The sequence below is a fragment of the Nipponia nippon genome, unplaced genomic scaffold (genome assembly GCF_047370975.1).
Source record: "Nipponia nippon isolate SJK-2023a ecotype South Korea unplaced genomic scaffold, ASM4737097v1 scaffold_5, whole genome shotgun sequence".
Taxonomy (NCBI): Eukaryota; Metazoa; Chordata; class Aves; order Pelecaniformes; family Threskiornithidae; genus Nipponia; species Nipponia nippon.
Window position 1 is genome coordinate 70,584,714 of NW_028262369.1, and position 27,278 is coordinate 70,611,991.

The 27,278-nt window shown below is 42.9% G+C and overlaps 1 protein-coding gene and 4 non-coding genes across 6 annotated transcripts; all 5 read left to right on the forward strand.

Moving 5' to 3' along the window:
• Positions 1-880: 880 nt before the first annotated feature.
• On the forward strand, positions 881-27,219 carry NOP58 (NOP58 ribonucleoprotein). 2 transcript variants are annotated; one of them, XM_087733625.1, is made up of 16 exons: positions 985-1,047; positions 4,470-4,546; positions 4,760-4,827; positions 6,298-6,350; positions 8,277-8,401; positions 9,468-9,604; positions 10,812-10,876; positions 12,170-12,304; positions 13,216-13,361; positions 14,322-14,448; positions 15,118-15,281; positions 15,997-16,131; positions 17,353-17,414; positions 20,539-20,672; positions 26,027-26,142; positions 26,880-27,219. In XM_087733625.1, exons 3-16 carry the CDS (start codon positions 4,787-4,789, stop codon positions 26,934-26,936), a joined length of 1,497 nt encoding a protein of 498 aa, XP_087589751.1. In that variant the 5' UTR covers positions 985-1,047; positions 4,470-4,546; positions 4,760-4,786; the 3' UTR covers positions 26,937-27,219. The 2 variants fall into 2 exon arrangements, with proteins under 2 accessions (XP_087589750.1, XP_087589751.1); XM_087733624.1 differs by lacking the exon at positions 4,760-4,827 and having other exon boundaries at positions 881-1,047.
• Positions 6,621-6,709, forward strand: LOC148052313 (small nucleolar RNA SNORD70). Its single transcript, XR_015699375.1, has one exon. It is a non-coding gene; the product is annotated as a small nucleolar RNA SNORD70 (small nucleolar RNA).
• LOC148052314 (small nucleolar RNA SNORD70) lies at positions 11,454-11,541 on the forward strand. Its single transcript, XR_015699376.1, has one exon. It is a non-coding gene; the product is annotated as a small nucleolar RNA SNORD70 (small nucleolar RNA).
• On the forward strand, positions 13,467-13,550 carry LOC148052315 (small nucleolar RNA SNORD11B). Its single transcript, XR_015699379.1, has one exon. It is a non-coding gene; the product is annotated as a small nucleolar RNA SNORD11B (small nucleolar RNA).
• LOC148052316 (small nucleolar RNA SNORD11) lies at positions 14,615-14,700 on the forward strand. The gene has a single exon (XR_015699381.1). It is a non-coding gene; the product is annotated as a small nucleolar RNA SNORD11 (small nucleolar RNA).
• Positions 27,220-27,278: the final 59 nt, after the last annotated feature.

A 27,278-nucleotide genomic window follows, 5' to 3' on the forward strand; every position in this document is an offset into this window, starting at 1 on the left:
GGAAATAAGCAGCCTTTAACATTTGTGTCTTAAATACACATAAGTTGGCACTTCTCTGTCAGAAAAGCAAACCATTTAAATGCACGCAACTGCACTTAAGTCGCAACAGATTCTTTACCAAAAAGCATTGTATCTGTATGAAGACCTGCAGACAAGGCCTTGGGAACAAGCCTGAGGAGCAAGAGCGGAGTGGGCGGAAGGGGATCCACGCCGGCGTGCAGAGAAGACTGAGACCGCTGGCTGAACCCCGACAACGCAGTGGGCTGGAGGCAGCACCCCAATGCAGCTCAGGGTCACCCAAGGGGCCACCAGCTCAAACCTGCATCAGGATTTGCTCAGGCAACAAAAACTACCAACATGGGCACCCGAGTCCTCGAGCACAGGCCTGTTTCTCCTCACAGCAGCTGTCCCCACCGCCAACCACTGCACCTGCAGGGCCCAGGAGGCGCTGGGCAGGCACCTGCTCCTCCCGAGGAAGCAGAAATTGGTGAACGGCTGCGGCGGGTGCGGTACCCAGGGGCCAGGCTGGCACATAACACGGGCAGGCTCCCACAAAGGCCCCCCCGCCCACAGGGCAGCCGTCTGAACCCTTACAGGGAGGTTTTTTACGTCAAGAGGCTCGAGCCTTCATGAACACGACGCAGTGGTACGGCTGACGCCAAGCCACCGGCCGGCCCTGGGGCGGACAGCGCCGCCCGCAGCGGGAAGGCCACAAAGGGGCGGAGACCACCGGTAGCGGCCGGTAACTGCCGTTACCGGCCGTGGCACAGACTCCGCCCCCGCCCCCCGCGCGCGGCTGCGTGGTCCCACCGCCCGCCACGTGGCTCGCGAGAGCGCGCGGGGAAGGCGGCCCCACCGCTTCCCCCTCCGCTGCGCTCACTTCCGCTGCCGCCGCCGCTTCCCCTTCCGGCGCGCGCGTGTGCTTGACCGGGGGTCCCGTCCGCTGGCGCACGTGGCCGCGCCCCCCCCGGGCCCGCCGCCGTCCCTGCCGCCGCCGCCGCCATGTTGGTGCTGTTCGAGACCGCCGCTGGCTACGCCATCTTCAAGGTGGGGTGTGGAGGGCCGGTCGGGTGCGGTGCCTCTCGCCCGGCCGCGGCCCGTCGCCGCCCGGGTGGGTCTCGGCGCGGGGGGCGGCTGCCGCCCTGCGGTGACGCAGCACTGAGGGCTGGGCTGGGGGGAGCGCTCCGGGCGTGCCCTGGGCCTACGGGGGGAGAAACACGGCGGCTCCTCAGGGAGTTACTCCGTGCGGCGGCCCCGTGCGGTGCCCCTGGGGCCGGACAGGAGCCGGGGGCGGGGGTGCAGAGGCAGAGAGGCCGTGTTGTGAGGGAGGCCTCGGGCCAGGGGCGCGGGGAGGGAGCTGCAGCTGGGGTACGAAGGCCCTTGGCGGGGATGAAGGGGGGATTCCTCGCCCGTGGCGCTCGCTTTCTCCCAGCCGTAGTGGTGGGCTCGGTCGGAGGGCCTGCACCCGCGGCCGTGCCCCTTCCGGAGTCTCCGGAGGCATCCGGGCTTGGGCACGTTGGCCGCTTTCTCTTCCTGGCTGGGCCGGCGCGGCCGATGTTCCAGCAGAGCCTGAGGATGCAGGCAGGGGCGCTGGGGGGCAGGCAGCGCCTTCCCCTACGGGTGTGCGGGGCGCCTGGGCCTGAGCGCGTTTCCAAAAGCGGGGCTGGTCGGCAGGCTGAGCGCACGGGCAGGGTGAGCCTGCCCGCAGGTATAGCGTGTGGTCTGACTTCCCTCCCTCGGCTGGGAGGAACGGACCGCTTCACGGGGCTCTGCTAGCTTCCTGATGAGGTGGCTCAAAGGCTGCAGTTTCATGGTGGTTTGAACAAGTCTAAACTAGAGCTGGTATAGTGCCGTGCTCCCCTCTGGCTTGTTCTCTTGCTCGAGTGTCGATACTTGTACAGTTCCACCAGCTTGTTCGTAGAGTTTGATCATAATGCTTGTATTTTTTCCTCCCAGTTTTGTCTTTTTTTTCTGGCTTTAGCTTGTGTGAATGCAGGTGCAAAGACAGCAATGTGCTGGTTTCTTTTGCCCTAGCCTGCTGCAGAACTATACCCTTGGTGCTCTACGAGCACTGTGTTTACTTCATCTGCCCTGAAACCTTTTCTCCTCATTGGAGTGCAGCTGTGCAGTTCAGGCAAGGAGGATTTCAAGATGTGAGCCTCAGGGAGAGGACAGAAATACTTCTAAAAGCAGATAGCTTCTGTTCTGTGCCCCCCTCCCCCTTCTCCCAAAACTTATTACCTGGTGCGGTAACACATACAGCAGTCTCACTGAAGGTTTTGCTCACTGGATGTTTACACTGGCTAGTATCCTGCATCTTCCAAGTTACTAGAAAAAAAAAGTTACCTCTTATGCAGTCAGCCAAGGCCTTTTAACCTTTCACAGGTGCCAGGATGGGCTGAAAATAACTCATGTTTTCACTTCTGAAAGCAGAGTAGGCATAAAGCAAAGGTAGGAAGAGGGGCATAAAGAAAAACGTCTCTCTGCAGAAGTGCTGCTGCGCTGCAGGTGTCACCAGCTGGGGCTTGGGGTCTGGCTGTGATGTGTGTGCAAAGCGGCTAGAGGGCACCAGGCATCAAGGAGCAGTGTTCAAAGGCAGGCTGTTAAACACCTACACCGTGGGAAAGACAGCGGACTGCAAATGGTGTCTGGGCTGGATTGGGTGAGAGGTGAAAGCTGTCTGCTGGAACTGAGCAGAAGTAGTAATTTATTAAAATATATGTTTTGAGGCAAGCTTTGGTTTTCCATGTTGATTCTGTTTGCAGCTGCTAAGGCCAGATACAGCGAGCCCCAGCCACAGTGCACATCTGCAGGGCAAGCCTCTCAATCACATACCTAGACAGGGTAGCTATTCAGCTGCAAACTTGTGTCATTGTTACACTTGTATGTTCATTCTGTATCAAAATATTCTCTGCAGAGTTTAGCTGTTTTTCTTTTTAAAGCAGTTCCTAAAGATGTCACTGCTAGGCTTTTGGGGGGGGGTTGTTTGGGGTTTTTTTGGTTTAGAGTTACTTGAGGGTTGGACAGAATTTGTGCTTCCGAATTTTGGGAGACAGTCATGGTCACCTGCTTCCCTTTTCAGCAGTGCCCACAGATGTCCATTGCCAGCATAACTGTGCTCTGTCTTTATGCCTTGGTGATCAAGAACTGTTGTCCTCTGCAAGCTGTGTAGCTCTCAGGTGTTGCCTTGTAGGTGTTGCTCCCATCAGAGGAGCAAACAGTCTACATAGTAAGGGCAAATGGGGCATAGCCATGTTCTAGATCTTGGAAGACTTTTTCCAATGAGTCTTACAGGACACGAAATATCCATAGGCATGTAATTTCTATTACTAACAACCTTGGTTTAGCAACTTCTGTGTCTATTTTTCTCTATGTACCCATGTCTGTTTATAGAGGCTGAAAATTCTGTAGGCCTTGGGGTAGGAAAGGTAAATTGGAGGAAAGAATCAGCAGGCTGAGGAAAGGAAGAGTTGCCCCAAGATTTTTCTGTGTCTTGGAGTCCTGTGGGAAAGGAGTTACTATGTTTATTTGCTCAGATAGTAAATGAGTTTAAAAAAAAAAAACAAAAACAAACCTCCTTTGACCGGGGTTTAAAAATCTGCAAGGGAGCAAAATCTCGTAATCCCAAGAACGATTTCTGCACTGAGTCAAATTACGATTGTGTTGCATTTGCGTTGTGGGGACAAAACCACAAGATTTTTGAGTGAGGTGTAAAGAACATAATGTTGTAAAGATCTTGACCGTACTGTTCCCCTGAGCACTTTTCTAGGAATTTGCAGTACACTCTGCATTTTGTGAAATGTGTGTAGGCTCTAGGGGTGTAATTGTTAATCTTCTGCTGTTTAAAAACTGAGGGGGATCCCCTTTGTACAGAGATGAGATTAAGCCATTGCTGCCTCTTAGGTAATTCTTGGCTCAGTTGATTACCAAGCTGTAGTGAAAAGTCTTCTTTATGGAGAAGTTCTCTTTCTTCCTTGGGCTAGCTCAGATTAATGAAAATAACTTGTGGGATCCCTCCTTCCTGTTAGGTGTCCCAGACATGTTTGTAGTTTCCCAAAGTAGTGGCGGGTTTGGTTTTGGGTCACTGGGGTTGTGAATGAGTCCTGTAGAGGAGGTGGAGCAAGCCCAGTTTTGATAAACAAGGACAGGGTTTTGCTTTAATGTGCAAGTTCAGAAGGACCCAGCCATTATTGAGCAACTTCTGTAATTCAGTTGAAAGTAAAAACACTGTAATATTGTGTGTATGGTAATAGGATAAAGCTGCTGAGAGAGAACGATGAAACTGGAGATCACCAAAATTGAGTTTGACTCGTTCAGTATTAACTTCCAGTGGTTGGATATGCTGTAAATGTGCTTCAGGTCTTCTCTGCTGAATGCAGGGTTGAAGATTGTTCGGAAGCGCTTTAAATATAGTTGTGTGGTTCTTTGTTGTCTATTTTTTGTTGTTTTGTTTTATTTTTCTTCTACAGGTTCTGAATGAGAAAAAACTCCAAGAAGTTGACAGTTTATGGAAAGAATTCGAAACTCCTGAAAAAGCAAACAAAATGTAAGCAGCTTTCTGTGGGGATAGCAGCCTGGCTTTTGGAAGGATATGGCTGCCTGTAGTTATGCGCATCTGAGGTTCAGAAAGAAGTATTGATTTTTATTTTTCAGTATTGTAAAACCTAAAAGCTGTGAACAATGATGATATGAAGTTAGATACTCAGAGAAATGTAAAATGGAACATCAAAGTGAAAGAATAACTTTTTTTTCCTTGCAGTGTAATTAAGCTACAGAAGTCATTACCATGTGTCACTGGAGCAAAAAATTGAACAATATTTTAAGGAGGTCTGGATGCTTTGACAAGAACATCCAAGCTTGTTATGCTGGAACTGGCTGAAATGACAGGTTTTTGTGCTCACGGGAAACTCTTTAAAAAAAAAAAAAAGTTTAATCCAGCTGAAAATAATAGCATGTGAATCACTATAAACTGAGTTAATGTTGTTGCCCATGCCATCAGTGAGTGTTAGCACCACTGTGTAGCTGTACAGGGATTGCAGTGTCTACTGACCAAGCTGGCCTTTCTAGCAAATTGCCCTAAAGCTGGAGACAACAGTGGATTCCTTCCAAGTCTGGCTGGAGTGTTTTTATTGGAAGATTTCTAACCAGCTTTGGTTGTAATGGATACCTCTGAACAAGCTATGCCTTGTGATTTGGATTTATCCTGCTCTGTAACAGTATTTAGAGGAGAGGCTGGAATATCCCACATCTGCCTGTTGTAGTGTTGTTGATCTTGTCTTGGAAACATCATCTTGGACACTTGTTAGACAGGATGTGGCTCTTAATGGATCTCTCCTCTGATCAAAGTAATTCCTGTCTCTCCTGCCTTTCTGAAAAGGCATCAGTATAAGCCTGGAGCTTCTGTGGGGCTCTGCAAATGCTTAACTCAAGCATTCAGCTTTATCTGTGACCTTGCTTCCTTTGCAGATACTTGACTCACAAAGAGCAGTGGTTAATCAGAACTGGATTAGTCAAATGCCTGTCCCTGACAAGGAATTTACTGGATTGAGATAGCTTCTTAACTGTAACTCTAGATATCAACACCACAGACCGTGTGGGGAGGAGAGGAAAGCTGGGCATAAGGATCTGACACAGTGTGGTTAAACACTGTCCATATGATTTTTGGCTCTGGTCAGCAGTTAGGGCATGGAAGAATTTTCAGTTGTTTGTTTTAAGCTCAGTTCAAAACTTGTATTCTAACATCTAGTTACAAGGGAGGGCTTGAGGATTCATGGGCAATGAATCAGTTCAGTTTTAAAGTCTTTGAAGATGCATTTAGTTAAAAAGCATGTTAGATCTGAGCTGTGCAGGCTATGCATTCCACGGAGGCAGAAGGTTTCTTTTTGAAGATGAGTGGGAAGATGCTATCATCTGTCAATCGGCAGTGACACATAGTTAATCAGGGTGCAATATTAAAATCTAAATGGATGTCTGTCTTTAAATATAAACTACAAAACAAAAAGGGGGCTTAGGTTTTCTGATTATGTTGGTCCTAGAAATACTAAATCAAAATCCCTTTTTTTTTTTTCTTTTTTTAAATAGTTTGTGAGACCCAGCTAAAAGTCACATCAGGCTCAAACTTAATCAGCAGGTTTAGTGCTCTTCCTTCTTTTTGAGGATCTGGATATTGATCTCTGCTTTCTTGCAGTCTTAAGGAGAAGAGGGGAACTGTAATAGCGGAGGGAGAAAAAAAAGTAAAATGGTTGTAGCATCTGGTTTATGTACATTCGTTTACACACTTGTATTTTTCTTCTGTAGAGTAAAGCTGAAACACTTTGAAAAATTTCAGGACACAACAGAAGCACTTGCTGGTAAGTGAGTTAACACCATTCTTACAAAAAAAAAAAAAATCCTTGTCATGCAGTAGTTCACTCATTACTTACCTCTGTCCCTGCTTTGTTTCTTTGGTTAGTTTTTAAAGTACAAAATTTTCAAAGTCAACTGTTTTTGTTGTTTCATGAGGTCATCCATCCAGTCTATAGTGCAGTAGAGATGTAATAAAGTCTAGTTTTTTCCTACCGTGCTTATTTCCCAGGCAGCTCACTAATGAGCACCATGTAGAAGGTTTTGACTGATATATGTCGCCTGTTGTCAATGATGGATTCTTGTTGAAGCTGAATATAACTGATCTGAGTCAACATTTCGTCACTACCACTGAGACAACAGACAGATATCAGAGTACATATATGATTACAACTGCCTTTGTTTTATGGACACATATTGTTCCTGTGTTTTTCAGCCTAAAAAAAATGCCTGTATTCCACTTAAAAGAAATTCAGGAGTTTAAACAAAATGGAAAGCCTTATATTCAATAATTTTTACTAATTCAACACTTAAATGCTCGATACTGTGGACTAGTTTGAACAGAAATGATAAAAGTTCTGGCTAATCATTCAGAAATGGTGTGACTATTGCTGCTGAATGTGCTGCATAACATCAGTAGGTGGATGTTCCAGGTCACGTTTATGAGTAAAGAACGGATCTTCATATTCTGATGTGGTAGGGATAGTTTATAAAGGAAGCTAAGGAGACAAGAATGGAGACCCTACCATCATATGTAAGATACAAGTGAAAGAACTGAGGTTGAAGCTGCTCTATATTCCTCTTCCTGGCCTATTTTTTGGATTATGTTGCTTTTGCATAGGCTTGGATTCAGGTCATGTATAGTTAGGCTGATTTAAAAAAAAAAAAAACAAACAAAAAAAAAAAACCTGCAAAAAAACTCAAACAAAAAACCAACAAACTCAAAACCTCACTGAAGAAAACAACATGCCTTCCCCCCCCCACCGAAATAAAAACTTCTACTTTGCTTCAGGTTTGCTTCATCTGTGAAATGGGAGGGATTATTCAGACTACCTATGCCACATTTCTTTTGAAGGGAAGACTATATATCTGGCTGGTTTAAGTGGGTTAGGACCTATTGGCCAGCTTGAAAGGTGGAAACTTATCTCCATTGTAGAAAGGTTACGAGGAAACTCAGCACATCACTTAGATTTTACCTTTGCATTTCATTAAGGTTCTGGAAATCAAAAATCGCTGGCTTTTGTACTGTGATGGAGATGTTGCATCAATCACAGAAGTTCAGTGGAGCACAGAGCTGACCCACAAAGAGAGTTGTATAAGTGCCTACTTAAAATATATTGTGTGGGATTGTAAAGCTTTTACAGATCTATTAATACTTGAGAATGAAGAACATCCTTTTAAAATTCTTCAGTCTACATGCTATATTAAAAGGGTCTGTGTCTGCCCAGTCAGTGTGTTTGGCATCATTCTTTGTTGGGCTTTAGATAGTACATCATCATCATCAGAGGATGCAAATAAGCCATTACTCAATTTAGGATATGATTGCTGACTAAGGGACCTGGAAAATGGTTGGTTAATTAAATGATACGCAAAATATTCCCATATAACCTTGCCTTTGGAAATGTTAAACATATATCTAAAGCATATGGCATACTGTTTGTAGAGATCCTTAATCAAAGTTGACAGAAATAGAACTGAAATCACATGGAGAAAGAAGAGGCAACTGGGAGAAGGGTTTTTGATTTAGGCCTCCAAAGGAGCAAGTATATAATTTTCTTCTATTTTGATTTTAGCCACTGCACGGTGAAGTAGTATTGCAGGTCAGACTAGAGCTACTGTGGGCAGTTAGAATAAAAAATACCATTAGGAATACTATTTTTACAAGTTTTCGGAGGGGAAAGAAACTGCATCTTTGGTCTTTTTGTTTTATACAGCATCCACAGCTCTTGTAGAAGGCAAGCTCAGCAAGAACTTGAAGAAAATTCTCAAGAAGATAGTAGCAAAAGATGCCCATGAACAGCTGGCTGTAGCAGATGCCAAACTTGGAGGTGTCATAAAGGTGATAACTGATTTTGCCATTCTTCCTTTTGTCTCATGCTACTGAAATCTTACGGTCAGGTTCCAGAGATTTTGCAGTTATTAGCAATGGATTATGCTGCCAATGTTGTATTTGATAATATCTAATGGATAGTGGAAGATATCTAATATTTGTAATCAAATGTGTATTGCATGTATACTGGGAAGATGTCATCTTGAGTACACAAGGGAATGGTATGGTAAAAGTGCACTGAGATGTTCTGGTTTGCTTGATTTCTCTCTTAAATATTGGTTAGAAACCCAGCAGATTAAAAAAATAATTTTCCTAATGATCCCCTGCAGAAGAAGGTGGGGGGGGACGGGGACGGGGGAGGTGGAAGGGACACCCAAACAAAAAAACAGCCAGGGAGACAGACACACTTATTCCTCGCTAACAGATGCAGCAATATTGTCTTGTTGGGAGTGCACATCATTCTGCCTTCCTCAGTCTACAAGCAGTTGTGCACATCCTTCAGTCCTTGCTTACCAGAGGAAGGAAGAAGTACAGCAGAGATGCACTGCTTTCTCCAATGTCTCCTAGGTGTCAAATACCACGTTCCCATCTTGTGTCTGATTGCTCCCTGTCCAGTGCTTTTTATTCTGACCACCTCCTCATGCTGTCTTAGGAGACTGGTGTAGGCTGCAGAATGAGGAGGATTTAGTGTTAAAGTGAATAATACCAAGGACTCTGAACTGATTATTCGGTTTTGGTCTCTGAAAAAGACGCAAAGCCCCCAACCCTCTACCTCTGAATTTTGTCTCTGTGGCCAAACTGTTTCTAGTAAACTGCAAAATCTTGACTCTTTGGGTCCAGTGTCTACATAGCAGGTAGAGCATTAATTATAAATCTCATCTTCAAACTGGAATCGTTACTGTGTGGGGAACTGGGGGTGTTGTTACCTTGATCATCAAAGATGACTGCAACTCTTGTGTGATCGCAAGATTGCAGTGGGAAAATCAGGTATAATGAGATAAGGCTACTGGAAGAAGGGCTTTAGAGGAATGTCATTGTTGTGCCTGACTTTGGGCCATCGATTTCTGTCCTGCAGGACAAGCTGAATTTGAGTTGTATACACAGCCCAATGGTTACAGAGCTGATGAGAGGAATTCGCTCACAGATTGAAGGGCTTATTACAGGCCTCCCTGCTCGAGAGATGGCAGCTATGTGTCTGGGTCTGGCGCACAGGTGAGTTCCTAGAACAGCTCTATTTCATCCCATGTCTGCCCCACTGCTGTGTCCTTGGCTATGCTGTGTTGCTTGAAGTGTCTCTCAGTATGTGACATGGTCTCATACTCTGTAAGTCAAGACACATTTGTATCTGAAATCTTTTTTTATAAAGGAAGGGCTTTCCAGTTTGCACCCACCATTTAGGGAAAGGCTTCATCGTCAGCTGAAGTTGAAGTTGATAGCTTTCCTTTGCATGTTATGTACTTCAGGATTTGATTTGAAATGTCTCTGTAGCAGTCAAATGGGTCATTTAAAACTCCATTGCTACCGAGAGACAAGGTGAAGATGATGAGGTGAAGATGATGATTTGCTGATTTTTGCCAGAATAAATACCCATATAATACATACTGTGAATGTTAAAGGCAGGGTTGTCTTCCTACCTTGCTATTACTGCCTTTTAGGTTTAGTGGAGCAGTAGTTAAATACAAAGTTGTTGGATCAGCATGGGGTCAAGCATTCAGTCATGAGTAACTTTTAATCCATATTCTGACATGAGCTTGTCCTGTCCATGAGCCATTGGCAAGTTAGAGAACTGCTTTGCTGTAGCTAATTCCTTAAAAATAAATGTGTGTTTGCTTAGAAAATGGGCATTAATGTTGAAAAAGGACTTTGAAGATGCAAGTCCTCATTGATATCAAGTGTCTTTTACTGTAGCATACTGAGAAATTTTAAATATACATTAAAGCCAGATGGTAATGGGCTTTCTCAGACAGTGAGAATCTGTTCCAGGAAGTTTCTTCTGTTGCTTCACATTAGCGTTGCTGATATTTGCTGCTGGGTAGGTACAGTTTTGTGGATTGTCTCCAGATGCTGCAGAACTGGAAGGGCTGTTGACAAATATTTTTTGTGGGGAACCATGCAGAAAGAAACCAACAGCCAATTTCCTGCCACAGCACTCATGTTCAGTCTGCTGCGTATGGTACAGATAGCCTTAACTTTCCCTTTCACCCTGGTCAAGGGGTGTGTGCATGCACATGTGTCGTAGCTTTTGTGAAAGTTCTGTCAGTGTGGCTTCTGGCCACAGCTGAGAGCAGTCGGTGGCATAAAACTGAGCTGGTATGAGTGAATGTATGGACAGCTATACTAATGTAAAATAGGAACACCTGGGACATACTCTGCAGCAGGATGTCAGGATGCTGATGAAACTGTATTTCTGTCTCCTCAGCCTTTCCCGATACAAGCTGAAATTCAGCCCAGACAAAGTAGATACCATGATTATCCAAGCAATTTGTAAGTATATTTAGAGCTTAAATTATTAATGGATTCGGCTTAGGATAGCTGACTTCTTTACATTTGGTTACAGAAAAGTATTGCTGTCAGTTTCCTCCTAGCATATTTCAGCAAATTGGGCATTGATGTTCAGCTAGGCATAAGGTGGGTTTTCCACAAGCAGGAACATTTTTGGGGTGGTACAGTAAACTGGTGTCCACTTTTTCTTTGCATAGAGATCAGTTGAAATACAAGAAATGTTAGTTCAGTCCTCTGAAGACTTTATTTTGCAACATGCCTCCCTTCTGAGTAGTGTTGGGAGAATGAGCCCCACAGGACAGGATTTTCTGACCCTTCATTTTGGTGGTATCTTGCATAGAGGGCAATGTAGAAACAGACTCTTGCGTTAGGCATGTAAAACCCACTGCAGTGTGTAATGCTGCATTCCATCTCCTTGCTTTCTTAATGGAAAACAGACTAAAATTGTAAACACAGCTAGGAAAGCCCATTCCTCCTTTTTCCTTGAAGACATCCACGTTGTAATTGGTGTGCTTGCTGTGAAGCAGTGGTGAGGAGTCCTGTTTGGAATATTAATTCCCAGACTGTTGTCAATGATGAAACATAGTTAAGCTGAAATTAATGATTTAATTCAGTTCCTTCGTCACTACCACTGAGACAACAGATGGGAATGTTGATATTGCATTACCAGGAAATATTTTAGCCTCAGGGCTCTGTGGCAATATATGCTGTCGGTGTTATACTCTTCTGTTGTACATCCAGTTATTGGTCATATCTGGTAAATGGTGAGCCTGTTGGATTTGTGTTGGGTATATTTATATTATAAAGGCAACTAAAGGACTTAATGCAATCTTTTAAATTGAGTAATTAAATACAAGATCAGTTTCTCACTATTAAAACATCTTTCTTTAAAGTTTATTAGATGGCTAGGTTTTACATCAGTCTTGTGTGTAGCACTTTGGCTGACTGAGAGGAAGAATAACTGGCTGCTGCTCCCCTTCCAGGAGAATGTGCTTTGCAGCTGTTAAAGGAGTTTGTCCAAGACAGTCCCAGTGATTAAACTTTCAGGCCACACTCATGGGAATTCTAATATTTCTATAATATCGTGCCTGCGACTTAGCAGTTCTCTAAAAAGTAAAGACTTCTGAGGTACTGCAGCTTATGTTTCAGTCCAGTCTTTATGGGATAAAATACTTCAGCTTATCTCCCTTTACACTATTTAAATTTGTTGATTTGAGAGTTTTCCATTTTTAGATTACCTTTTTAGAAAAAAAAGTCCATTCTTCTTTCTCATAGCACTTCTTGATGACTTGGACAAAGAACTGAATAACTACATCATGCGCTGTAGGGAATGGTATGGTTGGCACTTCCCTGAACTTGGCAAAATCATCACAGATAACCTAATGTATTGTAAATGTGTGCGGAAAGTTGGTGAGTAATAAGGAGGCATGAGCCTGGAGAATGTTGCATGTTAGTGTGCAATGCATTAATGGCACTTATTTGTAAACCAGCGACTCACTCATCCAGCTAGTTGTGACCCTGTATACAATCCTGCCTTCAGCAGCAGTGTAAACAGGGCCAGTAGAAAAGTAGTGTATGCTTGCATCTGTATGTTGATGCAATTTACCATTTTGAAGCTCAAGAGAAATCTAATACCATATCACCAGTCAGTTCTTCATAGACCAACAGCATATCTTCTTAGAATCACAATTAGTCTGCAGAACACTCTGGAAATTAGTTGCCAAAAACTGATGTAAAGAGAATTGCTGCCTGTTCGTGGGTGTTCTTGGAGACTATAACTGCTATAATTATTCATAGGAGCAGAAGGAATGACCACTGTAATATTTTGGACACTTGCTGCACCTCTTAGGCATGTGCTTTGTATTGATGAGTGGGGTTTTTTTTGTTTGGTGTTTTTTGTTTTGTTTTTAAATAATGAAGGTTGCAATCCAGAGAGAGACTTGTGGTTTTAAGGGAGCTTTTTTCCCAATTGTAGGAAGAATTACATAGGTTTGGCTAGTGGTAAATGACTGCTCGCTTCCTGGAATTCTTCCTTTGTAATCTTGACTGAAAATTTGGCAGCAAGCAGCTACTGAAAAGGTGAAGTATGCAGTGTTACAGAATAAGGGCTTTTTTTCTAGTTTCAAATTTAATATTTCCAACCATTCTCAGCTAGTATAAAGTCAGAACATTGACATATATTTTGGGAGTTTGGAATAGGATGACAGCAGACTTGACTCGCTGTTGTTATTTTGGCCTTTTATCTTTGTCTGTTTCTGTGCTTTTTTTAATAGTTCATCTCACCCCCAGCACAAACATGCTTTCATCTCTCTCCCCCACAGGAGACAGAAGCAATTTTGCCTCCTCTGATGTTTCTGACATCCTACCAGAGGAGATCGAAGAGGATGTGAAGGCTGCCGCCGAGATTTCCATGGGCACAGAAGTATCAGAAGAAGATATAAACAACATAATCCATCTCTGTGATCAGGTATGTACATGTGGATGAATAGCAATAGGAACTCCAATTTAGTTAGCCATATCAGAGCCTCTTCTAGCAAGGAGATGTTTTCCCAGGGTGTTGGTAACACACTTGTGATGGCAGTGATGATTCCTATATTGTTGCTCTCCTGATGTACAGACATGACGGTGCACAGTCACTACCTCATCTGAGCCATCCCAGACTGTTGATGTCTGTACAAAGTCTTCTGAAAGTGGCGGTCTTACTTCTGGTTGGAATTTTGGCATCATTGTGCTTTTAAGTCCTTGAGATAATGCTGCTGTATAGCTTCTTTTTAATCTGTCACTTTTGAAGCTAGGTGATAAACCCTGGGTTAAAAGTGGAGCACTGGGGCCCCAGAAGAGTTAGGAGCCCTATCCTGCTTTCATCTAGATTGTATGTGAACTCCCTCTGATTTCGGTGGTGCCAGCTGGATCCCTTTGTGACTTTACCAGGGAGTGGCAGGTTTAGGAGTAGTGAGATCCTGTTCTTGGTCTAGACCAGGCTGCTTTTTTATGTGCATTCTAATTGTGTGTATTTGTATGGAACAAATAAAGAGCATTTATCCCATTTCAAGAGAATGGTGGCAAAGATTTATGTGAAAACTGAATGTCCCAGGGTTTTGTCCTAAAGAAAATGTCCTTACTAAGTATTTTTGTTCTGCTTCACTGTCTTTGGCATGTTGTCAGCTCCTTTATCAGGAGCTTTGCTGAGAAAATAAGTTGCATAAGGGAATGAGCAATACAGTTCCAATATACTTTGTGGATGTAACTCTGCTCTGGGAATATGCCCTGTATAAAGTTTTCTATAACTCTGGCTCATGGTTGTCTGTGCGTTTTGTTGGTCTCCTTCACTGGAATTCTCAGCGCTTCCTCATTTCTATAAATTTAGCTCTTAATATTTGTCAGTCAGCTAGTACCGATTCCTGTAACCAAAGTCTGTCTGTGCCAGGTGATTGAAATCTCTGAGTATCGGACACAGCTGTATGACTACCTGAAGAACAGAATGATGGCCATTGCTCCTAATCTCACTGTCATGGTGGGTGAACTGGTTGGAGCAAGGCTCATTGCTCATGCAGGTGGGTTACACTGATCAGTGTAAATAAAGCTTAGATGACCTCATCAGTGGTTTTCTCTGAGGACCTGGTCAGATAAAAGCATTATGCAAGGCCCTGATGAACATCTCGTGGTAAAGGGGGGAAGGTGGCTCTTGAGGAATCTGAGAATACCAGCATGAGCTTGGTAGTAGTCTGTGATGACAGAGTTCTCAGTTGGCCTGAATTCTTCTTGGAATATGAGGGCAACTTAAGTCACTACCTCTTCTGAGACACTTGCTGAGCCTCCTGCTGATAGTCCAGTCACTTCTGAGGTAAAGTTTTGACAAAGTGGAATTAGGCTTTTACAGTCAGACTGCTTCAAGGTAGCAGTCTTATTTCAGTTACCCGTGTTGCAGTTCTGTGATGACACATTCTTGCTGCCAGACTTTGTCAGGAGTAGGCATTACTGCAGTGGAATATGTTTTATTGAGTCAGCTGCCTTTCCTGTTGCTGAAATCAAACCAAGACAGAGTTAGTTGAGGCATGAAAGACTGAAACGGCTTGCCTGTCCTTCAGGAAATTAACATGAAGCTGCACTCATAGAAATAGATGGCTCTGACCTTCCTACTTTTGAGTAGTGTAGGAATCTAGCCTCCTGCTTCCCTAGCTGCTCCTCTGACAAATTCCTATTGCTGTGTCACCTCCTTCTAGGTTCCCTCTTGAATCTGGCAAAACATCCGGCTTCAACAGTTCAGTTACTGGGTGCTGAGAAGGCACTCTTCAGAGCACTGAAGACTAAACGGGACACACCTAAATTTGGCCTTATCTATCATGCTTCCCTAGTGGGACAAACCAATGCCAAAAACAAAGGAAAGGTGAGTTGCAGAATTGCTTACCATCTTGGCTTTTTCCAGAGCGTGAATATCTGTCGATGAGATGGCTTGAGGTTCACAGTGAGGCTCTTTCCATGGCTTCCTTTACTGTATTGCTTCATGGTTACGTGGGAAATGCCACTGTCCCACAAATCTTTGGATGTCATCCATTCCTGTTCGAAAAAACAAACGGGATTGTCCATTCAACACATCTGAGTAATAACAGATGCATTCCTGCTGAGTTATGATGTAATGCTGGCTTTCTCAAGGGGTATGTTACTACTTTCTTCTACATGATAGTAAACTAAGCTGCTAAAGGCTTTAGTCTTGCTTGAAAATCGGACTCTTGTTGTTATGCTAAAGGTAGTAACTTTTGTGGCTTGCTCTTAAAGAGCTTAGGCTTTTATAATGTAGGTGGATGAATATGTGTTTGAATTGTGGAGAAAGCTATCCAGCTGGAAATTACACCTCAAACTAACCTGATGTAAAGGTTGGGTTAGAGTGGGATATGTGTAACTAACTTGCTGTCTCGGATGTTTCCCTCTATTTATCAAGAAATTTCAGTGTTAAAAGAATGATGTACTGATCGTTTTTTACACTAAACACTACTAGTAAATGGTTACTTTGTTCTTTTTTTTGTGGGTATGGTTTCCAGATAAGAGTGAATCATTGCCTTATGTTAAGTCTTAACATTTAATATTCTTTTTGGCTTTCCCAGATTTCTCGAATGCTGGCAGCTAAGACTGCTTTGACTATTCGTTATGATGCCCTTGGAGAGAATACCAGTGCTGAAATGGGAGCTGAGAACAGACTAAAAGTAGAGACGAGACTGCGGCTTTTGGAAGAGAGAGGGGTAAGTCTAGCAGAGGGCTGCATGAACCTGACATTCTTGTTTATGGTATCATTTTCTGATGCACCGCTTTCTGAGTCTTTTCCCTTCACTCAGTTGTGTGATCTAGTGACACTCTTACTCTGTAGTTTCTCCCAGCCTTGGCTGGAGCAATAGGGTTTGTAAGCTGGCTGCATCCATTTGTTTGTATGTCAGTTTTTCTTGCTTACATGTATGTCTTCATTTACACTATATTGAAAAATCTTGATTCTGAACAAGATGAATAAGATCCTACCTTTATATGCTATTACATATCTGTATTAATTGCAAAGATAATGCTTATTACGTCATAGCTTCTTTCTCTTCACCTTAGAAGAAACCACAGTTGGGTTTTCTCACCCCTGACATTTTCCACCATGGTTCCTTAAAATCTCAGCACTGGTGATGCTTAGTCTTAAGGAGCTTTCTTTGTAGCTAAAACAAGATGTTGTTCTGCAAATTGCTGCATTGCCCTCTGTTGTCATCGGCCCAGCATGCTGGGAGAACACAGGGTTCACTTTCCTCTTTTAGGTGGCATGCCTGCTGCACATGATCGTGTAAATGATGACTAGGTTCAGCCTTCCAAGCTAGGAGATCTGATACTAATGCTGTAGTATTGGCATCGCTAGAACAAAAAAAAAAATAATCCAGGAAAACCTGCCTGGTTTTCCTTGAGCATTTAATGGGAGGTGATGCTTCCCATCGAAACAAAGGCAAGGAGACATGTTAATACCAAAACACAAACTGATCACCTGACCAATACAAACTTAATTCAAATCCAGTTTGGGGCCTGTATTGTGGTTTTAAGGTTGGCTTTATGCCAGGCATAGGGTGATACCTGCCCTGACATGCAGTTATCCTTGCAAAAAAAGAAAGTGTGCACAATTTTGAGCTGGTCTTGGGAATTTAGAGGTACGATGTTGTATATCATGTGGCTGTGGTATGTTTGATCCAGTACTAGATGTCCTTTAATTGAATTGGGCTCTTGAAGAGCAATATTAGAAAGGCAGATGCCTTGCTCTCCCCGGTTACCTCCCTGTCACTATTCTACTCCCAAGTGTAAGACTCGTAGAGGTACACAAGAGCCTGACCAATAATATATGTCTATCTTTCTATTTTTAATTCCTTTCAAGAGCTGTAGAACTTGTATTGTGAATTGTTTTCATTATGAGTAATTTGTTCTTTCTTCTAAACTTTTTCTTGTAGATAAGAAGAATAAGTGGCACTGGAAAAGCCTTGGCCAGGGCAGACAAGTATCAAAACAAGAGGTGAAGAGTCTTTCCTTTCAGCTTGGCTGAGTATAACTAACTCTCCATGTTTTTATTTCTAAGAAGCTTTTTGGTTGTGGGCTGAGTTAGCTTAAGGTCTGGAAAACATTTTCTGTGCTCTTAAACACTGATGACAAGTCCCATTGCTAATGGGAATTTACATTTTCCCCGCATTTTACAGTGGTGGTAAAGCCAGTGAACTGGAGAAACAGTCCTGATTGTCTAGTAGCAAATTACTAACATCATCAGATAACAAGTATATTTAGATGCTATCAGTATCAGCCCAAAAAGCTGAATAGTTTAGGAAGCTAATATGTAGCAGCTTTATTTAATGCAAGTTTGAATACATTAAATTTGAGAAAATCAGAGTTTGAATTAATTTCTCTGACATGGAAGCTGTCCTAGAGACCTACTTAGTCTTATTCTTAGAAAAGAAAAAAAGCAGCACTTGTTTTGAGCAAAGCTTCATCTCCTTTTTTTGGTCCCATATGTAACAATATGTACCTTAAGCAATAAATAGGGTCTGTTTTCTGGACACTGTTAGAGCAGTTTCTGGTGCCCAAAGTGACACTGTAAATTGCAACTGGGACAGCTGAACATCTAAGGATTGGAACAGGTTATTATTAGTCTGAGCTGTGACATCTGGGTTTTTCACTTAATTTGATTGCAGGCTTCTTGCTTAGTTTGGCCTGCTTATTTTGCTGAACCTTTGGTGTAGAGAGAGCAAGTGCTCAGCAAAACCAGGGCTGGGTGCTAGTTCTGTGAGGAAAAAAATAGAACTGTTGCACCCATCTGCAGTCCCCAAACATCTTTCTCAAGGCTAGCTGTAACTTTTGTTTCCATATGCTAGGCATTTCAAACTGTAGCAATGGCTGTGATTTCTGGAGCAGCTTTTGAAAAGACCGTGTCAGTAAATGAAGCATCAGGGTGTGTAAGGAGGCAGTAGCTTAGGGAAGAGGGTGTTGAGGAGACAACATGCATGCAGGTTTTTGACCTCTTGATGAGGAGTCATGAATTCCTGCCAGGACATGTTTTGGCTGTTAGACATGCTCTGCAAATGTGTCTAGGCTTGGGGGAGAGACTGAAGATAATTCCTGGCTGTTTGGCTTAGTCTGGCTGCCTAAAAGGGAAACTGACTCAGTCCCTGTCAAACCGTCCTTGTAGTACAAAAATGGCAGTATCGCTGCTTTATAGAGACTGTTTGAAGAGCTAATCTAGTGTTTTAAGGAGATTAGCAAGAAAGTCTTGTATGGAACTATGGGTTTTATATCATCATGGTTTAACCCTAGCCGGCAACTGAGCACCACACAGCTGCTTGCTCACTCCCCCCTGGTGGGATGGGGGAGAGAAGCAGAAAAGTGAGAAAACTTGTGGGTTGAGATAAAGACCGTTTAATAAGTAAAGCAAAAGCAGCGCACGCAAGCAAAGCAAAACAAAGGAATTCATTCGCTACTTCCCATCAGCAGGCAGGCGTTGGAAAGTGGGGCTGCATCGCGCATAGCAGTTACTTGGGCAGACAAATGCCATCACTCCGAATGTCCACCCTTCCTATTTCTTCCCCAACTTTATATACTGAGCATGATGTCGTATGGTATGGAATAGTCCTGTGGTCAGTCTGGGTCAGCTGTCCTGGCTGCGCTCTCTCCCAGCTTCTTGTGCACCTAGCAGAGCATGGGAAGCTGAAAAGTCCTTGACTGGTGTGAGCACTACTTAGCAACAACTAAAACAGTGTGCTATCAACCTTATTCTCATACTAGATCCAAAACATAGCACTATACCAGCTACTAGGAAGAAAATTAACTCTACCCCAGCCAAAACCAGCACATGTATGAATTAGCTACATCAAAGTAATGTTTCAGAAGTTAATTGTGAGGTAGTTGTTAGACATGAGGTTCAAGTGAACCATTTCAGTATGCTTTCCAAAAAAGATGTGAGAGTGTATTACCTATCTTTCGCTGGTTATTCAGCTGTTTATTTACAGAAATTTTTTTAAATTATTTTTTTATTTATTGGTAGCATTTTGACTGACAAGGAAGCCAGTGAGCTCTTGCCTGGGTTTAACTGAAGCAGAGTCCAGTGTTTGCAAAAGGCTGCGTAATCAATTTCTGTAAAGCAATACGCAGTGTTCATACCCATAAGAATAATTTCTGATGCTTAGAGGATGAATTGATGGTACTGTCTGCTAGCGTTACGACATGCTTCCCAGTCTAGTCACTAGTCTCAGTTGCTTTTGTAACCTGTGCAAGGTAGCTACTTTAGATTCTTATTTTAGGGAAGTTTGGATGCTCAATATGTGACTGGAGCACAGGGAATAGTTTAGGCTTACTGTTTTAAAACACCTTTCTCCTTCAGTAGGAATTCCATTCTGAATGAATAAGAAAAATATTGCTTCATTGCTATTAGATGATTCAACTGCCCCTGAAAAGGTCCAACTAAAGAGTACTGGGTTTCAGTGTGGCTGGTTCTCTGCAGCCTGTAGAGGAGTTTGGGACTGACCCAAAGGAGCATGCAATATTCATTATTGCAGAAGAGGCAGTTTCAAACACAGATTAGGTATTTGCATGTTCCATAAAGTTGGTGGTACAAGTGATACAGAGATGAGCCATAGCATTACCCTGCCTTGTGAGCTGTGCCCTGTGAATGCAGTGGGGGAGAGGCAGTGCGGAAAAAGCAAAAGTGGAGCTACGTCTCATCCTGTATATATATACCCTTAGGGTACGCTTATATGGACTTAACAAATTGTGGGGAACTATGTGCTTGTGACTATACACAGTTATGATAGAAAGGCTTTCAGTGGCAGACAGATCAATCCAATGGGTGATTCAAGTGCTCTGTAGAGCCTTGAACAGATATGAACCAGAACCAAGCTCTTACTTAACTGGTATTTTCTGTTCAGATCAGGCAGTTGTACTTTGTGGGCTATCTCCTGTAGTTATGATTACTGATGAACCATTCATGTATTTGAGAAAGGGCGTCACTACCTGTAGATGCTTTGTTAGCTAAGCAAGATTGATTTGAGAATATTCTCAGGAGGTTGTGTTGGAAAGTTTGTGTTGAACTGCAGGATCTTACCTGGGGGCTAGCTCTTCTTTTTGTTACTCAAACTGACTTTTCTTCATTACAGCGAAGTAAAAATATTTGACCCATCTGGTGACTCTACGCTTCCTGCTGTTTCAAAGAAACGCAAAATTCAGGAGGTGGAAGAACAAGACACAGAAGTTGCTGTGAAAGCAAAGAAGTTCAAAGCAGAGATGAAAGGTTAGTTACTGCATCTGTGGTGCTGGCATGTCACCGTGTGCATCGTGCAGTGGGGCTTAACACAGCCAGCCACAATACCTGGTTATTCTCCTTGGGTATGATAGTGTACTTAAAAAGAAAATGATAATCCTTTCTTTATGAACTGACACCAGACTGCAGTCAATTTATTTTAAATATCTGCTTTTAAACAGTTGTAAGCATATAAGAACATTTAAAAACAAAACTCTACTCATATTCTTCTTGCAGAATTTCTTGCTCAGCAGATTTGTATTTAGTGGGCCTCAGTATCCTGAAGGCAAAAAAGCTCTTCTCTGTAAAACCAGAACTTGCCCAATTTTCTTTAAAGACTACTGTTTTATTCTGTATAGAAATGTTTTCTGGCATGTTTCAACATATAAACATTGAAGGTCAGAATTTGAGGTGAAATGACACTTGGAAATTTCAGCCTGATTTTACATAGTACATGAACAATTGTTATTCTCTGGAGAGCTAAAACTGAACTATAGCCACAGTTCTTTCCTTCTCTGAGTTACTGTGTGAAGGAAGATTTTTGGACTGAGACTTCAAAATAATCTGGTTTTATATTACGGTTCATTTTAAGAAACACCCTCTCTCTTCTCTCCAGTGTGCACTTCAGTACCTCTAAATGGCTGGCCTAATACTTGCTATGATAGTGGAGCACCCGATGTGTAACTTGAGACAGGGAAGAAAAGGAAAAGGAAGTTGACTTTAAGTCAGTTCTGTGAGACCCTGAGCCAGGCCTGGGCATGAGCTACTCCCAAGTTTTGTCAACTGCCCGTGTCTGCAGCAGGTGAGGGCTGTCAGAGCCTTCCCTTTCTGCCCTTTTCTGTGCTGCTGTGTTCTAGAGTATCAGAGTGTAGTTATGCTGGTTCTGTACCTCTTCATGCTCAGCTCACGCTGAGGTGTGATCTTTCCACAGGCTGGTTGGTTCGTGGTGTCGGTGTACATGGATGGAGCAACTTGTAGGAACCTAAACTTAGCTGAGAATTAAAGTTACGCTGGAGGGAGAATCCTTTGTGCTATAAAGCTGAGATCTATGCCCCAGCTTGTTCTCTTGTACTTATCATAATAAGACAAGGACACATGAGTACTTTGGAGGCTTGAACTTTGCCCGTTTGCTTTTTCAAGAATGTGGGTGTTCTCACAGCTACTTCTTTTGATAATTTTTTTAACTAACTGCCCTTACTATAGTCTCAGAATTGTTCCCTTGGGCTTCCCTAGCATTATCAAAGCAAGTGTTGACATCTCACAGGCGTGAGCTGCTCACAGGTGAAATATTACATTCATTTCCAGCCTGGTCTCTTCCAGTATGAGGAGGATGTTTCTGTTCATAAATATACTATTCAATGGTTCATGCTTTTATACACAAAACCTGCTTGCGTTTGCTTCCTTTGCTTTATTGAGCATTGATACCTCCTGGTTTAAGGGTTGGGCACAGCTTAGCAGTATCCTTGAGCTACCAAAAATTATTTGAGCAGTAGATGGTGTTCAGAGTATTTGTGGACTACTGAAATCTGTCCTCTCTTTTCTGTTTTGTTTGTTTTAAACTTCCCAGAACCTGAAGTGCATATGTTGCTTTTCTTCCTGAAAAGACAGGGCATCCTTCAGATGTGTGGTTCGTAGCTCCTGCTTTTTCCCAGTTCCTCGTATCAACTGGGTTGTTTTATTTGGATACTTGGGCATTAGAACTAACTGTGCCGGTTGCTTCAGACTATGGAAGAAGTGTTTTCAGAGAGCTTGTTTATCTCATATCACCTGTATGCAGAACTAATCCCTTCAGCCTGTTCTCTTCTACCCTTTAAAATAGCACTGCCCCTACATTTGCAAATTCTTGTATTTGACCACCCAGCAAAGTACATGGATTGCCCCGACACAGGCTAGTCGGACCATGACCTTGCTCTTTTCCAGTACAGTTGGTATGACGGCACAGTGTGCTAGAGGAGGGGTGGTGGTGGTCCAAGAAGTTTGAGTAGTTCAGTAAGTTCCATGATACACAGAAGAGTGCAGACGAGGTCCCAGCATTAAGATTTATATTGCATGTCCACTTGAATATGCATGAGTCCTTAATTTCTGCTGTTCTTGGCTCTATTCTTTTTGATGTAGTGCTCTATTAAGCTTTTCACTGGTCAGAGATTACACATCCAGACATAGTGTTGTGAAAGAAGTCTCTGCCCCCTCCTTCCCCATGCTGTTTGTGCAGCTGCATGATAAATGGTGGTGGAAAAGCAGTCCGGGGGGGGGAAAAAGGAATCCTTCAGCCAGATCAATTTTGATCCAGTTTGTATTACAAGAGGAAGGTAAGGGACAGGAATAAGCTGGGAAGCTGCCACTGAAAAAACGATTTGTCAAACTATTGCTTTAATATTTGTTGTAAACCGGGGGTAGTATTTTGAGTTGTGCTAGCCTGAAGTGTAAATGTTACTGCAAGATGAGATGTGTGGCGTGTTCTCTTTCCCTGTTTGGGGTGCATGTATGGCAGTACTTTGGATAGGAACTGGCAGGGGGATTGGGGGTGAGGCATGACTTCAAACCACTTTCACCATTTACACCTAAAAAGAAACCAAGCAGAAGGATAGTGCTTGAAACAAGTTATAATACACTTAAGGAGTTGTCTATTAAAACCTGTTTTAATGGTGGGGGAAGGGAAATAGGACAGGTATTTTTGTGACTACAGTCTTCAAAGCTGAATGTGGCTAGACAGAATGCATACCACCAACAGGGCTAGCCAGTGCCCTCAGTGAAGTGCTCAGATTGCATTTAAGTGTCAGGATATAGTAGCAGCTAGTCACTTGGAGAGATCTGTCTTGAAAAGAGAAATGTCGTCTTAAATTAACAGAGTGAACCCTGCAAGACACAAAGCCTTAAATGACAGCAACATCGTGACGTGGTGTCTTTATTGATAGGCCATGTAACTTGATTCTGTACATGCGGAGCGTCATGTGGAGGAGGGAGGGTACATCAGGCTAGTTTGTAAAAGCTTAGAGAAAACTGGTGGAAAATGGGTGAGTGGAACTACTGCTGGTGATCTCCAGCACTGCACAGGGCCATCAATCAAACTGCTCTTCCGGGTGCTGCTTTCTGTGCCTCGGTGCCTGATAGCAAGAGCTGTTGGCTTTCTTGTCAGCTGCTGTGTATCACAAAGAAACCCCGCTGGGCGTGAGTGACTTAGAAATGTTGCACCCAAACGGAAAAGACCAGCACCCCTGGAGCCTTTAGCCTCATTCTGCCTAGGTACAAATACATGAAGTCTTGTGATGAGCTTTGCTAGAAAGCAGCAACTGAAATCTTCAGGAAAGTGAGTTTTCCTGTAGACATGTCTAGAAATTTTTTACCCTGAAGCCACTTTTTTTGTCTGAAGCTTATGTTAGAGGCAAAGATTGAAGTGTATTTTGACTCATATAATCCTTCTGCTGCCTTGAGGAACTAAACTTGTGACAAAGTACAAGCAAGATGTTAGGAGGTTTGCTAGAAAGCAGCAACTGAAATCTTCATGAAGGCGTCTGCTGCTAGCTGTGAGAAGTGACAGTGCCTATGAGTGCACAGTGCATCCTCTGCGGTTGTAAATTGTGACAGGTTCCACTGCCTGGTGTGTCAGACTTGATGACATGTAGGGTAATAACAAGAAGTTATCTTTCCAATGTTACCACCCAACATTTTGCTTGAGAATGCATAGCTTACCAATCCAGCTGAGTGAAAATGTGTCGCATAGCAAAATGAGATGCGTACGCTCCTGTTGTACTGTATGGCTTTAATGTAGTTTATGCTTACTTTTCAGCTACTTTTTATTTCCCTATGTCATATATAGGGAGGTGAGGATACTTATTTTCACATGTGTTTTGAATGCCTTATGCTCGCACACTGTTCACTGTGAATGATGTGCATGGCAGAATCCACTTACAATTATATTTACCAGTTCCTTTATCTGGAATCCTTTGCTGTTTTGCTTCTGGCATTTTTTAATGTCAGAAAACTGCATGTGTTAGCTGGCTGTATTTTCCTGTAGACATGTCTAGAAATTTTTTACCCCGAAGCCAAATTTTTTGTCTGAAGCTTATGTTAGAGGCAAAGATTGAAGTGTATTTTTGACTCATATACTCCTTCTGCTGACTCGAGGAACTAAACTTGTGACAAAGTACAATCAAGATGTTAGGAGGTTGTGTGTTTTCAGGTTTTTATAATTGCCCTGGTTTTGTTTCTGTTATTTTTCTAAGTGGTGAGTGAGTGTGCTTCAAAATAAAATTGATTCGTTTTCTTGGCGGAGTACAGTGAGAAAATTACTTCTTGAGTCACACTTCCAGTAGCAACTATACACACCACAAACACTGCTGGTTTCAGCATTTCAGTTTTGTACCAACTGAAGGACAGTGGTTGCTATGTCATGAACTTGCTCATGAGTACTGCATACTGACAAACTTGGTATCCAGTACTGACTCAGTTGTGCAAATAAATTTAACTTGGGTGTGCTCCAGTAACAGCCTGGCTTCTGCATAGGCTGTCAGCTTGGTAAAGATTTCTGCTTGGTTTCTTTACGTAGAGATTTCTAAGACTGTGGTATGTATTCTAGAAAATGAGTGGTAAATCGTAGTGCCTTTACCACTGTGATTAGATAGGCCAGCTGTTAACGAATAGTTCTGAAAAAGAAATGTAAGAGGGCATTAGTAAATCTTGCCTTGGGTTAACATTCCTCTCAGCTTATATAAATAATTAAATTCCTGTCTTCCAGGACAGGAAGGAATTTCTGCTTTTGCATTAAATGCTTTATGTTAGCTCAGCATTAAGAGATCTTTGTGTTTGCCAGTCTAAATGGTTAAAAAAACTGGTCTGCTGCTTAGCAAATTTCCAACATCAAGATAGGGAAACCAGCTACAAACAAGCTACTGCTGGCTGAATGCATTTATAATGGGGGTTTTAGAGTCCTTCCACAGCTCTTGTGATGCTGGTGAAAATATTTGCCAAACTGTGGACAGCCTGCTTTCAGAGAGTACTTGAAGATAATTTGGTAGACAAATGAAAACATGCAAGCTTGTTTTAAACTTTGGGAGCAGCCTATAGGAGTGGTGTTTGTACCAAGAGATGTGAATAGTGCTGTCTGAACATTGTCACTTGTGTCTTATGTATATTTTGATTATAGCAGGGAGTAGTCGTGTAGGTAAGGGCATAGTGGAGAAAAAATAGTTGTAGAGGTCTAACGAAGGTACAGTATGGTATTCGGTATTTTGCATTCTTACTGTCATCATTGCATCCTCACATCTTATAGAAGGCTTTTCCTTTTGTCTTTTACACTCTTAATAACTGATCACCTGCCTTTCATTTTTCTTCCTTCTGTGGTACAGAAGAGACAACTGTAGAACATGAACCTGTCAAAAAGAAGAAAAAGAAAAAGGATAAGGAAAAGCAAGCTGAAGAGGAGGTGCTGAGTGAGGAACCCCCCATCAGCCCCACAGTTGAGGTGAGGCAGAATTGCACAGCTACCTGATCCTTTATGGGAATGGATTCTCTCCAAAACATATGGGGGTGCGGAATATTCTTATCTGTACAACCCATAGTATGCAAGGACGGTTTTACTCCATCACTGTAATGTCCAAGAAGATTTGCGCTACAAAAAGTCTGGGAAATTTGTGACTGTAATGCCTCCCTTGTACTAGAAGTGTTTCCCTTTCTTTCCTCTGCCCACCCCCAGCTTTAGTCTTCTCTCTTTCTACATCTCTTCTAGTGGGGAGGGTGTCCCTTGGTGCCAATCCACAGGCATCTGTCTAGTGTTTAGGACTTGTCGGGAGCAGAGGCTGTACTTGCTGAATCGAGGAAGCATCATTTGGTGTCTCCAAGCAACAGTAGAGTGGATGAGACCAAACCAAACTAGTTGTTCAGTTTTGAAATGCTGTTCTTAACATGGGGTTTCATTTTCTCCCCTCTGTTTAGGGCAGCTATGCTGCCTGAAGCAGTCTGATCGCAGTGCTGAGCTGGTAGCAGCGTGGCAGGTAGCACAGCTTCCCTTGCCCACTGGCCCCACCATGCTGTAAACATGGGGTGCATTTAGCAATAGAGGAAAGGGACATCTCCTGGGTTGTGCTTTGCTGAGTATGGAAGTTCCTGTGATGCTTTGAGTGTGAGCTTGGTTGCCTAGCTACATGTGTTGCTTTGCTTCTCCATTATGGTTTGTTCATAGCAACATTTGTTTGTTTGCAGAATACAGAGAAAAAGAAGAAGAAAAAGAAGAAAATTAAAAACGAGGATGAAGACTGATGAGGAGCAGGGGGAAACGCTGGCTCGTGGACAGCTGCTTCAGAGTAGCATTTCTTGACATAATTTCTTTAGCCTCTTGCTGAAAACTGTAACTTCCCTGTGTTGCAAGAGGGCAAGGAGATGGATTTGACAGCTGTCTTCTGCCCTGGAACAGGATACCCCAGTGTCCCTGCTACTTAGGAGGATTGCTGTTTTCTTGCAGTTTCCTTTGTTGAAAAGCTCACAGTAGATCCTCTTTTCATATGCAGTTTCCACTAATAAGGAATAAAAACATTTTTATGGAGATTTTATGCCTGTGTCTTTTAACTTGTTTGCTGGTTTTCTAACCATTATCAGGACTAT